The following is a 22835-nucleotide window of genomic DNA, read 5'->3' as shown; positions in this document are numbered from 1 at the left end:
CCCTGGTGGGAACGAGGAGCTCAAGCTACAGCTCAAGTTACAGGCAACAACTCCCAGAACTAACATTGACGGGGCAAACATCTGGACTTCTGTGGTGCAGGGCAGAACCGGCTGCTGAGAGATTAGCGGCTAAGTTTACTGGGTTTACCAAGTGCCTGTAGTTCCTGTTTCAGTGTCATCCTGACCCCTGTTTTTTTCACGTAAGGGGCGGGGCCGGCTACAAATATCCCGTATGAATCCAGCATCTGCCCCGCCCAGCCAGGGTGAGCTCATAAAGGTCTGGAAGAGCCTGTGGGCAGGCAGAGCCGCCTGGTTCCCTGGGGATGCTCAAGCCAGCCGAGGTGAGAGCAGGGGCCCGGTGGGAAGTGAGTGGAGCAGGGTCCTTTCTTCTCCTGGTCCCTGTCCTGCCATTCTTCCGAAGCCCTCCAAGCTCCTCCCTGCCCCTGTCCCTTACAGGATGGCTTGTTTCTAACCACCCAAGGGTCACAGTCATTCAGCACTTCCTGCCCCCGCGGAATTTAGCCTCCGCCCCCGCGGCCCCCTCCAGAGCGTTCAAACAACATATCTCTATGTTCTGTGTTTTCCCTCAATAGACAGCCCTGTGACACTGCAGAGTATAAACAAGAATACAGTTCCCTTCAGCCATGACCCATAGCTAGTATTCTATAAGTGCCTGTTGTCTTTATTAATCATTACCTGGAAATGGGTGTTAACAGTAGGGCGGTATTTGTGTTATGGATCTGTTAGGAGGATTCTCTGCTTTCTGCCTGTAAAGGTTCTGAGAACTTGATCAGCAGGTGATCTAGTGTTGAGATGGACATGAGTTCCCAGCCAGGTCTGCCAGTCTAAACCCAGCCTTCCTCTGGGCATCAGGTACACACTGCCAGAGGTTAAGGGGTCCTTGGATGTGTCCCACCTCCATTGCTCTTGGCTGCACGGTGTTGGACTGCTTCAACAACTGACTTGTGTCCCCCACCCTCTTTTCTACTTAAGGGTGTGGCCTCAAAAGTATCACTTTAAAGACATGCACTGGCTTGGCAGGATAGATGCACCACAGAATCCACAGACAAACCTTGGCTCCTTGTGGGAGACCATTGATTATCCCTGGTGAGCTAAGGGATTAGCTCCAGAGGTGGTTTCTATGTATCTAGTACTAGAATAGGCACCTACCACCTCCATTCCTCCCCTCCTTGGATTCCATGCCAGTGTGTGTGTGTGTGTGTGTGTGTGTGTGTGTGTGTGTGTGTGTGTGTGTCTGTGTGTGTGTGTGTGGTTTTCAGATCCCCCCCAAGACAGATGTGCTCTAAGCCTTTGGGGTTTTTTTTTGGGGGGGAGAGGGAGGTTTGTCTCATATTCATTGAATAAAGTTGAACAGGGACCTAGTCACAAGATACCAGTAGCATCCTGTCCTCCTAGTTATGACATCATTGTTAGATATTCTGAAGAGTAAAGAGACTTAGCAACACAAGTTGCTACCAAAACCAGAGTCTGCCTGAATTAAGGCTGTGCTGCAGAGAAATGAGCTTCTTATCATTTCTCCCCATGCCAGTTTCATGAGCCTTACATGAGCTCTTCCTTACATGGTGGCTCCTAGGTCTTGCTCATCTTTATATTGATAAGTCTGTCCTGTTTCATGGCTAAATATGCACATAGTTTTATTAGGTTGATGGTGGGTGGGTGGATGGGTGGGTGGGTAGGTGAAAGTGGTAGGAGGGGTGTCTCTGGAAAGTGAGACATTCATAGGTGGAGATCTGCAATACGCATAAAAGGTAATGAGCCCTTGGTACGTGGTCTCTAGTTTATAACTAACAGCAATTCTGCCAACTAGCTTTGCGTGGGATGGTGGTATAGCTGTCTCAGTCCTTGACAAAGTCCTTGACAGGTGCAGTGAGTCCTTGAGGTGGGGACTCCTGAGGTCACTTCCTGGCTCTTTCCCTTCACTACAGAGTAAAATGAAGTCACCCAAGACCTTCATGAGAGAGCTGCCCATCACTCCAGGATACTGTGGTAAGTAGCATCCGTGACAGTGGTCCTGGTCTCTGGCTTATCTTGGAGCATTGTCCTTGTCTAACTGGGCTAGTGCAAGTACTTCAGCTTTTGAGACACACATTGAAAGCAGCCAGTGCTGTAAGAAGGTGACAGCTAGCTTTGGATTAATTGAGGAAAAATTGCTTAGGCCAGATTTTTCAGGACCTGCTGGGCATACCAGAAGCATTTAACACCCACTGAGTGGTTTGTAGGTAAGAACACACATAGTGATTGAGGACAGATGAACTGCAGAAGTTGGGGCTTTGTCCTTCCCAAATTGGGCTTCCCCAAGTCTCCCACAAGGGTGGTTCTCACTTTTCTCACCCCTTTCCTGTGTCTCTCTCATACAGAGAGGCCAAGCACCTGACCCATTGAGGTTCTAGCCCTGAAATTCTATGTCTAAGAGCCCTTATCTCTGACAGTTGAGAACAGTTGGTCTCTGTTCTAAACGCTTCTTCCACTTCAGGTCTCTGAGTCACTGAGAACTGTGAGCATCCCCAAAAGTGATGTGCTCAGTGGGGCGCTCTGGTCTCATACCTAGCTCTTCTCAGAAGGGCCTATGCTTAGAGAACATTCCAAGGTTTACCAGGCTCAGCCGGCCCCACTGGCTAGATAAGAGAATGGGTTTTGGATTCTGACAGTTCAGATTTAGTTCATACCCCCCTGTCCACTGTCTACATGATTGTAAATAACCTTCTTTGTGTAAGGAATGGATTCTATGAAATGGCCACCAGCCCTATCAGCTCTTGCTTCAAGTGGACTTTGTGAGTTTGAGTCTCCACTTCGCCCCCTCAAGGACCCAGTCTGTTTGTTTAAGACAGTTTAAACATGGAATGATCTTGCTTTTAGCTCCTTAATTATATTTTTAAGACCATATTTCCTCAGAAGGTCACGCCTATACCTATACCTATACTCTGATATACCTATCAGGGATTAAGGACTTGGATATGTGTATTTGGGGACAGCATATACACACCTGTGTAAGTATCGTGGTCCTCATCAGGACCCTGTAAGATGTCTTGTGTCATTAGGTATGTGAGTATCATGCATGTGAATACACATACATAAGATAAAAGTAGGTCCTGGTGGTAGAGATGCCACTTCCCAAAGGGCTCCAAGTTTCTGTGGCTCCTCCAAAGCACATCTGATTGCCCAGCAGTTGGGGTAATAGCTGGTATCCTGTTGTTGCTGTGACCAAGCACACGATAAGGAACAGGGTAAGGGACTTTTTGTGGCTACAGTTTGAGGGTATGGCTCATCATGGGCAGGAAGGCCTGGAAGCAAGAGCTTATGGATGGGACTTTTACATTATAATGGACCAAGAAGCAGAGAGAGGACAGGAAGTGGTACTTGTCTATAAACCTTAAAGCCTGCCTTCAGTCATCCACTTCCTGCTGCCAGACCCCACCTCCACAACCTCCCCAAACAGCACCATGGGGCCAAGTTTCAAACAGATAAGCCTGTGGAGACACACTTTACATTCAAACCATAACAGATGAGGGATTTTGGTCTTCAACCCTGTCAAGGTTAGTAGACTAGATTCTTCTAGAAGGTGCTTTCTTGTTGAGTACAGGAGTAAGAGCTGCTACATTCACCGCCAAAGCCAGGTTCTTTCTTTCTTTCTTTCTTTCTTTCTTTCTTTCTTTCTTTCTTTCTTTCTTTCTTTCTTTCTTTCTTTCTTCCTCTTTCTTTCTTTCTCTCTTTCTCTTTCTTTCTTTCTTTCTTTTCTATTTATTACATTAGATATTTTCTTTATTTACATTTCAAATGTTATCCCCTTTCCTGGTTTCCCCTCTGAAAACCCCTATCCCCTCCCCCTTTCCCCTGCTCCCCAACCCACCCACTCCTGCTTCCTGGCCCTGGCATTCCCCTACACTGGGGCATAGAACCTTCACAGGACCAAGGGCCTCTCCTCCCATTGATGACCGACTAGGCCATCCTCTGCTCCATATGCAACTGGAGTCTTGAGTCCCACCATGTGTTTTCTTTGGTTGTAGGTTTTTCTTTCTTAAGCAACAAAGGTGAAAACAGTGCGCCTCAGGACAGAGAGATATTTACTTACTTTGTAGCTTAACGCTAAGTTTTCCACCAGTCCCCTCAGCCCTTTGTTGTTGTTGTTAAATGGTTTTATTGTGGCGATGCTATAATACTTAGGGACTCAGCATCCAGTTTAAATAAATAGCTGTGCTTTACCCTTACTAATTGTAATGATTACATGTTATTTTGAGGGAAATGGTGAAAAATTGTCCTGGGGGTGGGTCTTACAGATAATGAATTTACCTTTTTATTTTATAGTCTTGCTTTTAATGGGCCTGCAATTTCCCTATGGTCTGGCAAGAAAGATCCCAGATTGCATTTGGGAAGTGTCAAGGAAAATACGCTTAAAAAAAAAAAAAAAAAGATGAATAATTTCAATTACTCCTCAGACTATCATTTGGGCCCATTAAACGCTTTTCCCATTTGCTGTTCAGCCTGACATAGGGGGCTTTGCCATCAAAGTGTGTGACTGTCATTCGCCTTTGTTGAAATGGACCTTCCCTCCCCAGCTTCAAGGTCATTTTTCTGCAGCCTTGGGAGGGGCGAGCTATGGTGCAAACAACAACACCGGCTGTATTAATGGCCTCTGGAAGAATACAGCGTTGGTGGCGGTGGAGGGGAGCCAAGTGGAGAGGGCTGTGGTGGCGGGTACAGAGGCAGGCTCTCAGACTGTAGCAGGCACCCTCACTCCCTGTGATTCCCTGTACTCTCCCAGGCTTCATACCATGGCTCAGTTGCCAGGAGAGCTCCAGCGAGGACCGCATGAATCCCTGTGTGAAAGCGTTCCAGGAGAGAACGCAGAGATACAAGGAGGACCAGCAGGAACTAAACTGCTCTGTGGCCAACACCCGGCCCCTGAAGCCCATCTGTTCTGAGGACACAGTTCTGTGGGTGTTGCATGAGTATGCCAAGAAGTACCACCCCCTGTCTCTGGGTACGGCCCTCCCACCGAATCACCTGCGTGAGATCCCAGCAGGCCATTGTGCAGCCCGAATGAGCATCTAGTGCTCATGTGGAGGGAAGGGACCAATGTGGAGGAGAAGGAGCCCCATGTGGAGGGGAAGGGACCAATGTGGAGGGGAAGGAGCCCATGGGGGGGGGAGGGACCCACAGGAAGGGGAAGGGACCCACAGGGGTTGGGAGAGGCTGACAGCTCCCTCAGAGCCCTTTCAACATCAGCTTATGGATCTGTGGATTCCACTTTGGGAGTTTTCTCTAAGCTGGCCGTCTTTGTTCTCTAAGCAGACACGATAGCCCTGTGAGGATGACACAGTCATTCTCCATCAGAGGCCCTTAGACGTGCCCTTAAGGGGTGACAGCAAGATGCTGACAATCTGTCCTAGATTTGAATCCTGCTGCTGTAGATACTAATTCTGCAGGAAGGGGTTTCACTCAGGGATAACACAGTGATAATTTAATGCGATTCTAAGATAGATTGTTTGTATATCTAAAGGGGAGAGAAATGGAGGGCCGGGAATGGTTCAGTTGGCAGAGTGCTCACTGAACAAGCCTGAGGACACATTTGATTCCCCCCCCCCCCAGAGCAGATGTAAATAAGCCAGGTATGGCGGCCCGTGACTGTCATCATTGCATAGGTGGGTCTCAGGGGCTTGCTGGCCAACTAGCATAGCCAAATTAATTACTCTCCAGAGTCATTGAGGTATCCAGCCTCAAAAAATAAGGCAAGACTGTCTAAAGAAGACATTCAGTGTGGACCTTTGGCCTCCACAAGTACGTGGATGCACACGGACACACACACACACACACACACACACACATCACAGAGGCACACTGGGCTAATAGCCCAGTTGTTAATACTGAGTTGTCTAGGTACTTATTCAGAACATTTAATAATGTATATGTCCAGAGCAGATGGAGCAGGCATTGCCTAGGGTGTTGTCCAGCTTTGATCTGGAACTCAGTGTCTCATTTGGTTCTTCCAGCACCTGAAGGAGGCAGTGAAGCTAGCCAAGGTCACCCTGCCAATCACTGTGACCACCAGGACCTAATGGCAGGGCCTCCTGGTTCTGATTCTGATATGCTTTCTCCCACTTGGAGACTGCTGAATTTAGGGTCTAAGAGCTGCTGTGCCCTGGACCTATTTTAACTGCTTCCTGGCTATGTCTCAGGACTTGCCACAGAAGTAACACGTGGAGCTAACAGTAGTGTCTGCTTCCAAGGCTGCTGCTGAGAGATAGGAAGGCGATATCAGGAGAGAAGCTAGCACACAGGCCCTAGGCATGGCCTAGAGGTTCCTGGGATATCTGCTCTTAAGCCAGGGAGCTTGGGAGTTCTTTCCACTGTGCTTCTCTGAAGTTCTCAGGACCATTGCTGTTTACTTTACAGAATGCAAAAATGAGAAGAAACCGCTGCAGGAGCCCCCTATCCCTGGCTGGGCAGGCTACCTGCCCAGAGCCAGGGTCACTGAATTTGGATATGCCACAAGATATACCATCATGGCCAAAAAGTGCTACAAGGACTTCCTGGATTTGGTGGAGCAAGCCAAGAGGGCTCAGCTGAAGCCGTATGAGCAGTAAGTGTAGCTTGCATCACACATAAAGTGCAGGGCCTAGGGAGCAGAACCAGGGGCAGGGGTGGGGCGGGGACAGCAGGGCACTCATACAGTGTCAGCCGGGCTCTGAACACATCCCAGCTGTGCCTTGGAAGGGCTGGGAGCAACAAACAGACCAAGTTCTCAGCACAAAGGAGATTTACTTGCCCCAGAGGAACTAAGGGCAGGGGATAAGAGACAAAGATAGCAGATGGGCGGGGGGAGGGGATGGAGGGGTGACAAGGGGGGGAGGGCCATTTGTCTAGGGAGGGAGGGGGTGGACAGAGGACTGCCTCTGAATAGAGAAGAGACAGATGTGGCACATAGGCAAATGGCAATTTATAAAGGTACAAGGGGGAAACTTCGACTTAGGATCAGATGTTTAATTTTGACTGGACAGGTTAATTTGGACAGTCATAAGGGGGCTTTCAATTGCTGGACTTCAATTCTTTGATAGCTGGACCTTGGTAGTCAGGCTTTGGAGGGGGAAGTGGTCAAATAAGGTAATACAAACTTGGTGGCTGGCTTTAGATATGTAATCTAATGGTTTCCAGCAAAGCAGAGGGAACAGGGGATACGGGCAAGGCCTGCCAGAGCGCTGCTCCCTTCACAACTGCCTGTCTCAGCTCAGCACTGGCCTAAGACTTAAGATGCTAAGGGAAGCCAAGTGTGGTGGTGCACACCTGTAGTTTCAGCAATCCAGAGGCAAAGGCTGGCTTAGTCTACATAGTGAGCTTCAGAACAGCCAAGGCTGCATAGGGAGATCCAGTCTCAAACAAACAAACAAAAATAACAAAAAATGGGGGTGACTGGCTATAACATCTGTCACCCCATTGATTGCTGGGATTGATCCGGGAGATCTGGCTGTCTGGGTGGTATCCTCCTCCTCTGGTCTCTTCTCCCCTCCTGAAGCTGTCGGCTTTGTAGAAGAGGACCGATCCCCTGTGCTCCCTGCTAGACCCTCTAAACAAGCTTTCAGGATGCTGAGGGAGGGAGCTGGCAGGGACACCGGAGCAATGCGCAAGGAAGCTCTCAGTCTCGGTTTACCATCTGTGAACCAGGGATGGTATTTCTAAACCTTAGGGTGGGTTATAAAGATTAGAACGAACGCACTGTGCTTGCTCGGGACCTGCATGCTATACCTCATATTAAAAGGAGTGATGTCATGCTTTCTGCTTATTTTAGAACATACGATGTGAGGGCTGCCCAGCCTTTTAAACCTTCTTCGAAAATCTTGCAGCTGCAAGGTCTCTCACCCGCCTACCCAGAATCCTCTGGGCCAGGTAAGCTAGGGAGGCAGTGTTTCCTTCTGACCCCTTTGCTCATCTGGGTCACCTGTGTGCAGCTCATATGGTGTCTTTCTCTTCCAGGTCAAAAACCCCCAAGTGAGGACCCTCAAGCTCCCAGGCCCTGTGGCTGTGCTCAGTGGTTCAGTCCATCATGCAGCAGGAATGTGTATGGGGAGCCACCGTCCTTGGCAAAGGCTTTTGCCGAGAGCTAGAGTCCTGCATCCTCCCTAGGAGATGTAAGCCTCAGGGGAGCTCAGACACCCGTCCTGCTTGCATCAAAACCAGCCCCCTTTAAAAAGAATTCCTTAACTGGTGCCCCCAGTAATTAGCACTGTCTCCTAAGACAGGCTGTGGGTTCAGAGGCTACATCTCAGCGTACTAAGCTTGTTGGTTGTTTTTGTTTGTTTAGTTGTTTTTGGCTTTTTGATCATACTCTGTGACCCTGAGAGGGAATTCAAGGCCAGATTGCTGGGAACAAAAGAGACCTCAGGTGGTGAGAACAGACTCTCTGGTGGCAGCATCAGTGAGATAGTTCATTTAATGGGGGCTAGGGGAGGCCCAAAGGCTATTTAGACCTTTGGGGAAATGGGTAGCTGCTATCGGGGTAACTGTACTGCTGTAGAAAATATTTAATCTCAATCCAGGGCTTCTACCCTGCCTTTAGTTACTCGGTTCCCAGATAAAAGGCACATAATCTTTATATTTATAATAAGTCTTAATCAGCACTAGAGCTGGGCAGATATCTACCCTCTCTGTTATTTCCCCATCAATAACCCCCAAGTTATAATTTGCCATGTTTCATCCAGGCAGCTCTTAACTCCAATTGGCCAGCCCTCATGGCTCTGTTTTTATGATTCATATACCCCATGGATGCTTCCTCCTCTCGCCACCTTCTCCTCTCTCCTCGTCCATTTCCTCAGACCCTAAGCACAGGAACTGAAACCCTGCCTGTCTCTCTTCTGCCCAGCTATAGGCTGTTAGCATCCTTATTCACCAATCAGAGATATCTTGGGGGACAAGATTACATAGCATCACTTGTGCACATACATCCTTGGGGGCAACCAGGACTTGGGGGCCAGTATTTAGCATTGCGGTGCAAGCATAAGACAGTACACTATTGGCTGGGGCCAGGAGGAATTCCAGGGGCTGTTGGATATGACCTTATAAGATCAGAGGAAGTTTAACCTGGCTACCAGGCTACATGACTTCCTCTGGTGGGCTAAGGTGAGCATGCAGGCCGGGGCAGTTTGGACAGATTGGACACATCACAAGCCCACTCTTGCTCTGGGCCTGTTCCTCACAGCTCCCCGGCCGTATGAGTTGGGTAGTGGGAGTTCCAATGTGTTGACCTAGTAAAGGGTTCACCCAGGCTGTCTCTTCCTAACACCAGGGAAGCCTTGTGTAGCTGAGCCGGGCTCTTCTTCCAATCTCTTTAACCAGACTAACCTTGTCAGCCATCATGGGTCCTGGTGTGGCCTGTCTCCAACCCTAGCAAAAATATCCTACCCAAACCCTGTTCTTCTAGAGTTCAAGTCCTCCAGGAGACTCCAGTTGGCAGACACCAGCTGTGTGAGATTCCCCGGGCTGTTTAAACACAATACCCAGCTGGGTGGCATCACCACACAGAAAGTCCAGATCTGTAGGTTTCAGTTGCTGGCACCAAATAACTAAGATAGAACTCAAGGGAGGGAGGGTTTACTGAGGCTCACGGTTTGAAGGTTAAGGATGCATCATGGTGGAGAAAGCATGGCAGGCAGGAGCATGAGGTGACCAGACACATTGCATTTTCAGTCAGAAAACCTCAGGGCCTTCCCTGAAGTGACATGCTTCCTCCAGTGAGGCTCCACTGCCTCACTGGGCCTCACCATTTGACAATAACACCACTTGGAAGGACAGTGTACAAGCACTGGAACCTGTGGGGACATTCCATGTGTCCCCACAAACCATGTGTCCTTCCTCCTGTCATACAGCATTCTTCCTGTGTGTTGACACACTGCCTCACAGGGACACTGGCCACGTTGGCATTGGGAGTTCACTGTGCTTCAACCTGATGTCATCCTAACTAATCAAGTTCGCAGAGACCCCGTTTCCAAGTCAATTGTATTCTGAGGTTGTTGTTTCTAAGGGACACAGTTCTGTCCGTAGGATTGGCTTCCTGCCTCTTTCCTCTGACTGGTGGCTCTCTGATTTCATGTGGCAGCTGTCAGAACCAAAAGGAATCAGAGAGAGATTGGAAGGAAAGAGTATGTCCATGGGCAGCAAAACATTCAGAAACTCACAGAGCCTAAAGAGACAGCCTTTTCTGGGAGTTCCTCACGAAGCAAGGTCATCATCCTTGCTGCACAGTGCATAGTTGAGTTCTCTGCAGGAAAAAAAAAGCACACAGGGGTTGTGGGATGAATATGAATTGGTTTAAAGATATTTTTAGGGCCAGAAAGATGGCTCAGTAGTAAAGACTCCTGTCATCAAGCCCGATGACTTAAAGTCAATCCCTGGGACCCACATGATGGAAAGAGAGAACCAACTCCCATAAGTTGTGAGTGCCTAAATACATAAAAAAAAATTTAAAAACCAATATATTAGAGTTTTTGTTTAAAGGAAAAAGAAAGCCATGTCTCAGCAGAAGGAAACTACTGTTCTCTTCAAAGAGCTGAAGCAACACTCCAATATCCGGAGGATTCTTCAGGTTTTTTTTAAACCCTGATGGAGTGATACAACCCCACAGAGGAACCAGGAAGTGTGTCCTACAGCTGCTTGAGCTATACTGCGTGGCTCAGGTTGCTGCTGCTTCTCCATCAGGCTCCCCTGAGATGAGAGGCTTGAGAGGTGTGTCTGCTGGACCCCTCCCATGATCTACAGTTTGCAGGTAGCTGCATCAGGCTACTGGGGACTTTGCTGGGAAGTGGAGGAGATGACAAGCTGGCATGTCAATCACTTGCTCTCCTCCCAGGAGTCAGAGCCCGTGTCAATATTTAATTTCTTGACTAATTCATTTTGCAGCAACTTTTTGAAAAACCTTAACCTTCTAACAACTCCCCATCCTGCCCCGGGAAAACAACCCAGTGGGAGAGGTAGTGACGGTAGTGGCAGTCCAACCCTGAGCAGCCTGTGCTTTTCCAGGTCACCATCACCAAGTTCAGGGTGCAGGATTGCGATCCCTTTTGTCTCCTCAGTTCTGCTTTGCCATTCTTTTCCTTGATTTTCATCCTTGCTGTTTCCCTCTAGCCTATAATTTCCCAGAGCTCCTGTCGGCCAGGAGGGGTGTATCCAGGTGATTCTTGCCTTGCAGCAAATTATCATTATTAGCACAAACTGAATCCATAATGAGCTCACTCTTGCCACTAAAAACAATTCTATTACCGGAGGAGGAGGAGAAGAAGGGAGGAGGGGAGGAAGAGGAGGAGGGAAGAAGAAGAAAAGGAGGAAGAAGAGAAGGAAGAGGAGAAGGGGAGGAGAGGAAAAGGAAGAGGAAGAGGAGGCGGAGAAGAGGAGGAAGAAAAGAAGGGGAAGGAAGAGGAGAAGGGGAGGAGAGGAGGAGGACAGAGGAAGAAATAATTTCTTGGGCCAACTGGGCCTCTCGCCAATATAACTTGCTCTCTGTCCTCTATAAAGTCCTCTTTTTAGGGTCACCTTTGCTTTCTGTACAAACTTGATAGCCCCTCCCCCTTCAGGCTGCTGGAGAGGGAACACCAGCACTCCCTGTCCCTGTCACAGGTTTCACAATATGACGAGCTGCCCAGTCTTAGCTTTGTCACAGGTTTCACAATGAGAGGACCCCAGTCTTAGCTTTGATTTTGCTCAGGCACAGCTGTGTGCGGCCTAGGCAGCAGCTCTCCAGAGTTCAGACCTCAGTGCTCTGCGCAGGCAGCTGGACCGAGGCTGGATAAGGAAGCTAGGAATAAGCTGGTGAGCTAGCCAGTGAGAGAAGCCTTACTCCTTCCTCAGTTCCTGCTTCCCGTGCTTTACCTGACTTCCTCAGTAAAGACTTGTGACCAGTGTTTCAGCTGGAATAAACCCTTTCCTCCCCAAGATGATTTTGGTCAGAGCGTTTACCACAGCAGCAAACAGCAAACCAGACCAGGGCCAGACAGTTACATATTATAAGCTTGAAGGGCCATGTGGACTTTGACAAGGACTATCACTGTCAGTAGGGGAATGGCCACAGTGTGTAACCAAGTAGATGGCTACAGTGTTTTGATAAAACTTGGTTGACACAAATTTTAAATTCATACACTCTTCCTGTATCGTGAAATGTCATTTGTATTTTGAATTTCTACGAAACAATTAGAACCACGAATGCCATTCTTAGAAAAGGGAGAGAGAGGACAAACAGCCAGGGGGCTTAGAACTCTCTCCTCCTCTTAGCAACAAATTAAGCCAAAAGCCTGACTCTAGTTGTCAGTGATTTGGTACAGTATGGGCCAGCAAGCACCCCTCTGAGTGACAACCCACTGGAAGATTCCAGAAACACAGCCTCCTGCAGTTAGAGCTCTGAGAATTCAGCCCAAACCCATGGCCAAAAGGCAGGAGGACAAAGACCAGCATGGAGCCTGTATTAGCTGGGAGAAAGCCTACGGGGGGCTTGAGAGATGGCAGAAACAAAGGCCCTGGAGAGGCTTTTTATACCATGCATTAAAGTTAAAATCTAATTTAGATGAAAATTGAGGTGCAGAAATGAAAAGTGTGTGTGTCTTTAGCCGTTCGGCTGTATGCCCTCTAACGCTAGCTTCACAAAATACGTTTGCTTGGCTTGAAAATAAAGACGATATTTCTCCTTTTTTTTTTTTTTTTTGGCAATTCGATTTTGTTGTTTTTGCAAATTGTTTTAGCTTTGTGAACAGTACAAACTCCATTTCTGATCTGCCACCAACAAAAACAGAGCATTAAAGTGTTTAAGGTTCAATCAAAGGCTTGCTGCGTGCGGCACAATATTAAAATAACAGAAAAATCAATTCCATTTTTATCTTGAACATGGTTTGTCACAAATAGCATTCTAATAGATAACTGATTATATGGTAGCAAATGTAATTTATATATACCGAGAGCTACGCCTTTGTCAGCCATCATTAAGGAATTTGACACGTATGCAGGGGAACAATAAATGTCAGCTGAAATATACACCAGCCAGATAGAAATGGGATGCTGAAATGCATGCCACTGGCATACACTATACTTATAAGTAATAATATGCAGTCTAAAGTAGCTTGGGTTTTCAAACAAGAACACTTTCTACGTTGTCATTTAAAATATCTCATATTTCTGAAGGTCAGGAATAAATGGCCCTATTAGCATTAAAAGCTAGTAAAAGATATTCATTTAACATAACATTTTATGAAATAGCTTTGTAAAGCACTCGTTTTTCTCACCCCATGGGGGCCGAGAAGATGCGACGAAGACGCCGGATTCTCTGAGGGTACCTTCACATTGCACCCTCGTGGCTGTTAACATCTTTATTCAGAAGACTCTTTATGGAATTACGTGGCTCAAGACTGGGAGGGTTAGTGCTGTGGAATAAGTTGTCCTCACAGCCGTGGCCTTGGCTGCCTGGCAGTGCCACACCGGCTACGGATGTACGGATGTTAATGTACGGATGTTAATGTCGTGCTAGGGGCATGGGGTGGGGCTTGCTATCAAGGGTTTTCTGTCACAATTGGAGGTCTGGGCGGGGGGGGGGGGGGGGGGAGGGAGGGGAAGGAGAGGCTCCTACCTTGTGCTTCAGCAACAGCAGCTGGTGAATCAGGGTCTGAGATAGAGGTGCATCCTGGGGGAGGCAGCCCTTGAAGGCCTTTTAGTTGCCTTTCCCCTCCCGTAGCTACTGAACTGCAAACACAGTAACAAACTTGATCTTCTGGACCCCCACAATCAGTCAGTCTCTATCCTCTTTTTCCTAGAGCTGGATTTTTTTATTATTTTATTTACATTCCAAATGTTACCCCCCCTTTCCCAGTTCCCCCCTCCAAGAGTTCTTCATGTACCCCCTTTTGCCTCTGAGAGGGTGTTCCCCTCACCCCTTTCACCCACCTACCCACTCCTATCATCCTCCTCCTTTGAAGCATCAAGTATCTACAGGATTAGGCACATCCTGTCACTCTAAAAAATAAAAAATAACTAAAAAAAAAAAAATAACAAGCGGTTAGGTTTGGATTTTTCTAAAGTAAAACTATTAAGAAACCATATTGACAGCCACCTGGAGTTATCAAAAAAAAAAAAAAAAGAACCTTTTATCACCTTTATCTCAAGTTCTTTTGTAATTAAAATAGATATGCTATTTTCTGGACTCTTAGGAGGGTTCTAAGTGGCTTTCTTGGCTGTCATGATATTTCAAATGGCCTGGGTGGTGGGCAGTAACATTTTAGAGCGCAGTTAACAAAATGGGCCTCCACGGCAGGCTCCTCGTATTGTGTTCTCTGTAGGGCGTGGGGCTCTACCTATTTTGGTACATATGGATCCCAGTTTACTTTTGTTTGAAAAGGTTGTTTTGTATAATATGTTGAGTGTTTTGGTCCTATCTGCATTCTTCTGGTTACTCAAGTGAGGTGGAATCTCCAGGGTTTGTACTGTACTTCCCCTTGATGTGCTTTGAATGTAGTCGAATGTGTACACCCCCACCCCCCATGGGCATCGAGACGTCGTGGGTCCTCATGAGCTGAGGCCTTTGGGAAGAGGATAACATCAGGAGGCCACCTCTGCTGGAAGAGATGAGTGTGAGTCAGGTCTCAGGAATGGATTTCTCACGAGGACAGGCTGCTATGGGGTTAGTTTGACCTTCTGCTTCTCTCTTGTTTCTGCACACACCCACTTGTCCACCATGTTGTGCTTGCCGTTTAGACTCTCCAGCTACCAGAATTGTGAGAGGAATGAGAAAGAAGCCCTTTCTTCTGTGTGTTGCCAGCATCGGGCATTTTGCCCTTATCAATTGTTTCAATTGTTTCAATAGTAACAGATTAGAGCAGCCGCCCCACGGGCTAGCTGCTCACTTACACCTGTTACCATTTTCCTCTGTAGGTCTCTTCTGGTCACGTTATCTGAATACTGGGCCTTGGTTGCGCATACTTCACAGCCTTCTCCAAGGCTGTGACTTGTCCTCCCTACTTTGAGTCTCTGTTGCTCTGAAATAAAAACCGTGTCTACCAGCACTTCTCGCCTCATGGATTGGCTGCTGTTTATGTGCCAGGCATGATATGTGATTTTCATGCAAGCCATATTTACTTAATCCTAACTGCTGCCCTGTGTGTAAGGTGTGACTGTCGAGCCCACAGGAGGCATGTGGTGCAGTGCCAGCTGGGAACCGACTGAAAAGCTTCATTTCTACTGTTAAGGTCTGTTGGGGCTGGAGAGGTAGCTCAGTGGTTAAGAGCAGGTTACTGCCCTCACGGAGGACCAGAGTTTGGTTCCTAGTACCCATACTGGGCAGCTCATAGCCATTCGTAACTCTAGCTTGTACACACACACACACACACACACACACACACAGAGGGGAGGAGGGGGGAAGAAGGGGAGAGAGAGAGATATGCATACATAACCTAGAAAAGGAATTTGCGGTTAAGGAGGAGTTTTGCCACAAACCCAGAAAGAAACTCAGTGTTCCCCCCCCCTTGGTCGTATGTTTCCTAAGGAGCTTCAAAATACAGGTGTCCACCACAGAAAACAGTGACTGGGTTAGTCCAGAAATGAGAAGCCCCACATGATTCTAAAACACAGTGGTGGCCATGAGCAAAAGCTCTGCTCTGTGGCTTTCTCTAGAGCACATAGTAGGACTCACATAATGGCCAGCTTCATTGTTCCAAGCTAAGATTCTAAACAATGTATAAGGTTTCAAGGGATCCGAGTTGGAAAATACTAACCAATGAAATGAGGAAAAGGAGACTGAGAACCCAAGACACTGAGCCAAAGTCCTTCACTTCCAGCATCAGTCCCTGCTGCCTTGGCTCCATTCTTGGGAGTGGCTAAATGAAACCATTTCTAGATTCTAAGAATTGGACAATGACTCTCCCACGATGGCCCATCAAGTTCACCCGGCAGAAAACGCCAGAAAAGGATATTTATTGTATGAATGCTTGTGATAGGAAAGCCCCCTCCTCTTCATCAGCAGGCCCCACTGTTCACACTGTCCATACCTATCCGTGGCACCCACAAGCTTCCAGATGAATGAGCCCCTTTTCTGTACCGTTAGATAATAACATCACCCGGTTTATGGGATAAAAAGCTCAACCTGATAGCATGGATAGTATTTTTCCATTTGTGCTTAAATAAAATGGTAGGTTTGAAATGGACACAAACATCTACATATATAGAATTTTTCTGGGGAATAAACGGGAAGAAAAACAAACACACCTGAGGATGAAGGAATGTTCTGTGTCCTGTGGATTCTGCACCAAGTGCCATGAGTTGATTTTAACCCAAAACACGAAAGTTCACAGTTACATGAACACAAGATACACAAACATCCCTGAGAGCCAGAGATGTGACAGGGGGATTGTGGGAAATCCGAGGTATTATTGTGGTTACCTCGCCCTTTGACCCAGGTTTCTTCCAAAATGTAACCCCACTACCTGGAGAATGTCATGCTATACCTCAACCTCAGACCAGGTGCATCAGGAATGTTTATTATGGGAAGAGGCATGGGCACACCTTTAACAAGGGTACAGTGACTGTAGGACATCTTCACGCACAGTGTTGCTGCTACAGAAGTTGTACCTGTGGGGAAAGCAGCAGGCTAGTTTGTTAGCGTGTTCACATCTTTGGTGGGAATGCAAAACAGCAGTTAGTCAACTCCAAGGGTTGTTTCTTCAGCCTGAAACACTCTGGGACCCCAGGCAAGGACCCAACTGGCTGCCATTAAGAACCAACCCAAGCCCGTTCTTCTACTTGAGGGCTGTTCAAATGTAGGAAGTGGACCAGACACTTCAAACCAGGGTTTGTAACTCAAGGTTTCCTTTTGCTTTGTCCCACAGAAGCCAGCAGCGTCCCTGCCACTGAACACAGAGCAGGTTTTCCCTTTGAGGTCCACATTTTCTTAATAATTTTCTGATTATTATCTTTTGAGGTATTCTTTTTTTCTTTCTATATTTTGGAATTAGTAGGTTTCCTAGTTATCTTTAACTGCTAACTTAATACACCCTAGAGTCATCTCAGAGGAGAACCTCAGTTGAGGAATTACTTAGATCAAATTGGTTTGTGGGCAACTGTGGAACACTGTCTTGATTGCTAAGTGATATAAGAGGGCCTAGCCCACTGTGGGCAGCACCATCCCTAGACAGACTGAACTGTGTGGGAAAGCTAGCTGAGTGTAAGCTGGGCTATGAAACACCTAGTGAGCACCATACTCCATTTGGCTATGAAGTGAGAGAGTTCCTTGGCCAGAGAATGCTGTCTGGATTAGCAAGAGGATGTTCCTTCAAGTTCTAGCCTGCACTCCCTTCAGTGATGGACTGTGGCCTGGAGTCCAGAGCCAAAATACTTCCCTCCTCCCCCATGACCCAGTCGCTTTTGGTTAGAGTATTTTATCTCAGCAACAGAACAGAAACTAGAACAGCAGGTTCTATCATCACCCTATGAAGAAAGATTCTTTTTCTTGAGAATGAGAAGAGACCAAATTCATGTCTCTGTCCCTCCCGTGGCAGGTCTCAAAAGAAAAAATGTTTATACTAAAAGCTGCACACCGAAACTAATTCCACCACAGTTTTCCTAGATTTTCTTGTCTCTTATACCTTACAACCAGTGCTTTGTCCTTGCCTTGCTGAATATTATCTAAGGGAAATGATGCTCAGGTTTTTTTAGTAAATCAGATGGTTTGATGGAGAGGTAGGAGGGAAGCTGGGTAATTTAATGAGTGAATGGGAAGCTGAACAAATATCTCGATGAGTGAGAGTTGGGGAGACAAATGACTTGGTGGATGAGAGAGTAAACTGTAGTGAGAACTTTGGTTTCTTTAAAAAAATACAGACATAGGAATATGGTTTTGTTTAAATCCCAGATATGGGATATGGGGCTGCTTCAGATTGTCCACAGCAGCTGACAGTGACTAGCCTTGTGCTCTAGCAGTTATGTGATTTTTGCCAGTGCCAGATAGTTTCTGTTACTGTGTGACACTCGGAATTCTGGGGACTTCTCAGAGGGTAAATATATACAAGGAAGAAAGAAGAAAGAAGAAATTAGATATCCTGACAGCAAAGATCAAACTTGCCCCAAGGAACACAGTGCCTCTAATCAGCAGGAAGCAGTCTAACGATAACACTGCCCCCTTTCTATCCTTTTTTGCTCTCTGCTCTAGTGTTAAGGGGTCAAAAGGGTAGAAAAAGGATGTAGAACAGTGGAAGAAAGAAGGACCCACAAGTAGCAAAGACGCATGTGCGGTAAATGAAAAGGACAGAGGATGGTTGGATGGGTGGGCGAGGGTTTGAAAGGATGGGAGGATGCATAGACCGAGAGGAACATAAATCCAACCAGACATGGAAGGAATGTCAGATACGTACTCTTTCCCGTCTTTGCCGCGTTGCACTGTGATTCGTACAGCTCCCAGAGTGGGCCGGAAGAGATTTATCACCTTGTTGTTCCAGAGGAACTTAACCTTCTGGATTTCTCCAACATTGATGTCCACATCAATGTCACGAACGTGTCTTGCTTCTGGTTTGAGGGATCCTCTGATTACATAGATAGAAGGATCATGTCAGCTGGGCGTGTGGATACATGGGATAGTATTCGTCTATTGCTTCTCCAAATGAAGTAGGTACTAGGTTTCTGCAAATGCCTAGAAGGATTCCAAACATATCTAGGGGCTTCACAAATATATTTCTGGAGAACATTTGGAGTGGTTGGGAACTCTAAGTTTGCTACAGGACAAATTGATGCAGTGTCTTTGGTTGAAAGATGCATGCAGCTTGGCAAACACTGTTAACATCACATAAGTAACTCTAGAAGTTGTCAAATAAATTAAACTTAGATGTGGAACCACAAAAGTTAGTGCAAAACCAGAATGTAATTTTTATCCTCTAAGTCAAATATTCACTCAGCACACACCTACTAAGCTCTTCATTTATCTAGCATAAGTTAGAGGCTGAGACCATGACTATAATGAGCTCTGGGCCCCAGGCTTCACGACCACCTCCGTGTATACTGGGGAGAACAAGAGTGGGTGGGTTGTCCTGTGGATGACCCTTGCTCAGAGGGAAAATGAAGACTAAGCCAGGCCTACATTCTAGCTGTTTACAAAACTGAGGCAGGAGTATTGCAAGTTCAAGGCCAGCCTGGGCAACTTAGTGAGATCCTATCTCAAAACAAACAAACTAACTAAACAGAAACACTGAGAAGAGGGCTGGAGAGAAGGCTCAGTGGAAAAGCATTTGCCCAGCTTGCCAAAGGTCCATGGGTCCAACTCCAAGTATTATACACACGGGCAGGCACACGTGCGTGTACACACACACACACACACACACACACACACTAGTCCTGTGGTTGACAAAAAAAATCATCATGTGACCCATTGTAAACAATGATCTCTCTCACAGGGCCTCATTCTCATATATAAAATGGAGTGAGATTGGATTAGACTTGGCAGTTTCCTTCTTGCTCATACAATCGGGGACTATGTTCTGTTGAGTAAACGCCTAAATTTGTAAAGTGGTGGATAACAAAGCTGTTATGAGTCTCACCTCCTATGGGAAGTTTAGCCATTGCATTTACTAGAAAACTTACTTGAAAATTTCATACTGCTTTGAGTTTCCGTTACTTCCATACAGAGAGACCAAGATATACCCACTCAGCTTCTTTGCTCCTGACAGTGTGACTGACACTTTGTATCTCCAACCTGTGCAGAGAAGTATATTGTTTCAACAGACTTACACTGTTGAAAAAAAAAAGACTCAACTGGCAGTGTTATTTTTCTAAGATTGACTTCCCCTAGGATAAGAGGTGACAAGGGTGGGGTTGTGTTCCCCCATGGAGTTGACCCATGATTCAGATTCTGAGAAGGTGGGAAGACCGAGGGGACAGAAAACATGACAGCCGAGCACAGTGCAGCGGCTCCCATGGTGGATGCGGGCTGTCTCTGACAGATACAGGAGGGCATCCTCTCCACCATCCCAGTTTGCATGTTGAGGTCCTAACTGTTCCTGATGGCTAGTTTTATGTCAACATAACAAGCTAGAGTCATCTGAGAGGAAAGGACCACAATTGAGAAAATACCTCCATAAGACTGGGCTGTAGGCAGGCCTGTAGAACATTTTCTTAATTAGTTATGGGGGAGGACCAAGCCCATGGTGGTCGGTGCCACCCCTGGGCTGATGGTCACTGGTTCTATAAGAGAACAGGCTGAGCAAGCCACAAGGAGCAAGCCAGCCAGCAGCACCCCTCCATGGCCTCTGCACCCACTCCTGCCTCCAGGTTCCTGCCCTGCTTGAGTTCCTGCCCTGACTTCCTTCTAGACGAACAGTGATGTGGAAGTGTGAGACAAATAAACCCTTTCCTCCCCAACTTGCCTTTGGTCATCACAGCAATAGAAACCCTAACTAGGACAGAAATCGGTACCAGGATAGTGGGGTATTGCAGTTGCAGACTATGTATGTGGAAGGAAGTTGGAACTTTGGGCTAGAAGAGCCATTGAGTGTTGAGAGATCTGTGAGATGTTCTGTAGGAGCTTTGAAGACAAGAACGGTCAGATAATGGGGACAGGCTTGTGAAGCTTCAGAGAGGAATTTGAGGGCCCTTAAAGACCTCATTTCGACTATTTGATGTGGTTCTGGTTAACTGAAGAATCAGCTCTGATTAACAAGGGGCCAGAATCACTGAAGTAAAACCTGTGATTTACAGGGATGCTTGTCTCTGGTCAGCTGGTGCTGAGAAATCTGTAAGGACTGAGAGACCAGCATCACTGAGGTGAAACCTTGTGGTAAGTGTTTCTCCTAAGTCCGTCTGAACACACGCCAAGGTGGTGCCTCATTTTGGCAGCGGAACTTGGTTAGTGTAAAAGTCTCCCCGGTGGTACTGGTTTTGAAGGCCTGAAGGAGTCATGGAGAGCAGCTGAGGATTGTTACTGGGAGAGGCCGTTTGTGAAGAGGTAGCAAGGGAAGCCCCAGATCTGAAGGGGCCATGGAGAAAGTTGAGGCCCCTGGCAGCAAGAAGCGAGCCTGTGAGAAGCTATGAGTGAAAGTGCAGCCTATTTGCTGTGGAGGAGCCCAGAATTTTGGAGAAGCCAGTACCATGGGATGACTGTTAAGAACAGCCATGTGTCAAGCAAGACGGTGAAGTGGCCATGGGGTGGAGCCAGAGTTTAGAAGACAAGCTGTGTGTTGCAGAGGAGGGAGGCTGAGAAGTGACCCAAGCCACTCAGAGGAGCATAAAAAATTGTGAGTGAATCCCAGATAATTGGACCCTGAGTTTTTATACCATTGGAGTTGAGTTTTGTTTGTTCAGATTGTGACTGTGTCCTGGTTCCTCCCTCTTGAAGTAAGAAAAGGTTTTTTTTTTTTTTTTCATTTTACAGGAGCCCACAGTTGAGAGACTTTTAATTTTAAAAGACTTTAGATTTTAAAAGAGACTGGCTATTTCAAAGAGACTGAATTTGTAAGTGTTTTGCTTTTTAAAGATTATGGGACTTCTGAAAGTTAGAGTGTTTGTATTATAATGTTGATATTAACATGTGGTTTGACAAAGAACAAGAAAGGAAAGGATGTGGATTAACAGTGATCTATGTGCATGTGTGTGCATGTGTGCTTGTGTGTGTCTGTGTGTGTGCATGTGTACATTTGCATGTGTGCACATATGTCTGTGCACGTGTGTCTGTGCATGTGTCTGTGTGCATGTGTGCCTATGTGTGTGTGTGTGTGTGTGTGTGTGTGTGTGTGCATGTGTATGTGTGTCTGCGTGTGTGCACATGTGAGAGTTAGATGTCAGGCCCCAAAGCCTGTGCTGTTCTGCTACCCTTACATTACAGCTTGTGGCACTGACAGTTGAGTTTTTGTCAGTTAACACCAAGGGGATTAACTAGCAGAGCCCTTTAAATTTATTTTAAGAAAATGGTAAGTGAAATGGAAACTTACTAGTAAAGTTACCACTGTCTCCTGTATTCAGGAAAAAGGTTTGTTCCACAGTAGCAGTTTTCCCCTCAAATTGATCAGCATAGTGCCCCATTTTAGGACACCCTTGTTCTGGACAAGGGAAGCAGTCGTTCTAGTGGAAAGAGATCATTTCTTAGTAGGAGACTTTGCCCCAGGTCACACTCTCCTTCCTCCCTATTTCCTTCCTTTTTTCCTTCCCTCCTTTCCTCCCTCCCTCGCTCCCTCTTCCTTCCTTCCCTCCTTCCCTCCTTCCCTCGCTCCCTCTTCCCTCCCTCACTCCCTCTTCCTTCCCTCCATCTCCTCTCCTTCCCTCCTTCCCTTCCTTTCCCCTCCCTCTTTCCTTCCCTCCTGTTTTTCTTTCTTTGTTTTGTTTGAGACAGGGTCTCCTTATTTGTCCTGGAACTCACTCTGTAGACCAGGCTTCTCTCAGACTCAGAAATCTGCCTGTCTCTGCCTCTTCCTCTGTAGTGATGGCATTAAAGACTGGTACCACCATGCCTGGCCCAGATCCTCAGTTTCCTCTTCTTTTGAAATAACTTGTATTTCCAGTTGGCTTCTCCCTAGAGACATTGTTTTACAACCCCCTTTCCTGTTTATCTTACTCTCTCCTATATGATCTATCTCCCAACTACAAGTTTTCAAGGTACATTGTTGGGTCTTCTGCATGTTGAAGAATTATCCTGTGTACAGTTTTGAGAATGAATGCATAGTCCATGGACCCAGGGATATATAGATAAATAAATGCATGCATGTTTGAGCTAGGAAGATGAGTGAGCCACCAAGAGAATGAAAGAGAGATGGATAAGTAGAAGGACAGACAGGAAGAAGGAGAGAGAGAGAGAGAGAGAGAGAGAGAGAGAGAGAGAGAGAGAGAGA

General features: G+C 46.7%; 2 protein-coding genes across 2 annotated transcripts in view; one reads left to right on the top strand and one right to left on the bottom strand.

Moving 5' to 3' along the window:
* The first annotated feature begins 312 nt into the window (after positions 1-312).
* On the top strand, positions 313-8226 carry C1H10orf82 (chromosome 1 C10orf82 homolog). Its single transcript, XM_021221899.2, has 6 exons — positions 313-341; positions 1947-2007; positions 4781-4999; positions 6412-6598; positions 7802-7899; positions 7987-8226. The coding sequence occupies exons 1-6, from the start codon at positions 324-326 to the stop codon at positions 8115-8117; spliced, it is 714 nt and encodes a 237-aa protein (XP_021077558.1). The 5' UTR covers positions 313-323; the 3' UTR covers positions 8118-8226.
* An 8259-nt stretch (positions 8227-16485) lies between these two features.
* The window catches only part of LOC110329962 (pancreatic lipase-related protein 2), a 16905-nt gene continuing 10555 nt past the window's right edge, over positions 16486-22835 (bottom strand). The window contains exons 9-12 of the mRNA XM_021209912.1: positions 21942-22071; positions 19600-19711; positions 18381-18548; positions 16486-16602 (exon numbers count right to left, since the gene is read on the bottom strand). Of these exons, the coding sequence (XP_021065571.1) occupies positions 16539-16602; positions 18381-18548; positions 19600-19711; positions 21942-22071 (474 nt within the window). The 3' untranslated portion in view covers positions 16486-16538. The remainder of the gene's footprint in view (positions 16603-18380; positions 18549-19599; positions 19712-21941; positions 22072-22835) is intronic.

Source organism: Mus pahari, chromosome 1 (assembly GCF_900095145.1).
Source record: "Mus pahari chromosome 1, PAHARI_EIJ_v1.1, whole genome shotgun sequence".
NCBI classification, from domain to species: domain Eukaryota; kingdom Metazoa; phylum Chordata; class Mammalia; order Rodentia; family Muridae; genus Mus; species Mus pahari.
This window is presented reverse-complemented; position numbering and strand designations above follow the sequence as displayed.

Coding starts and splice junctions, on each gene's coding strand:
- C1H10orf82 (XM_021221899.2), top strand. Junction 2,008..4,780: donor CATCACTCCAGGATACTGTG/GTAAGTAGCATC, acceptor GTACTCTCCCAG/GCTTCATACCATGGCTCAGT. Junction 7,900..7,986: donor CCCAGAATCCTCTGGGCCAG/GTAAGCTAGGGA, acceptor TTTCTCTTCCAG/GTCAAAAACCCCCAAGTGAG.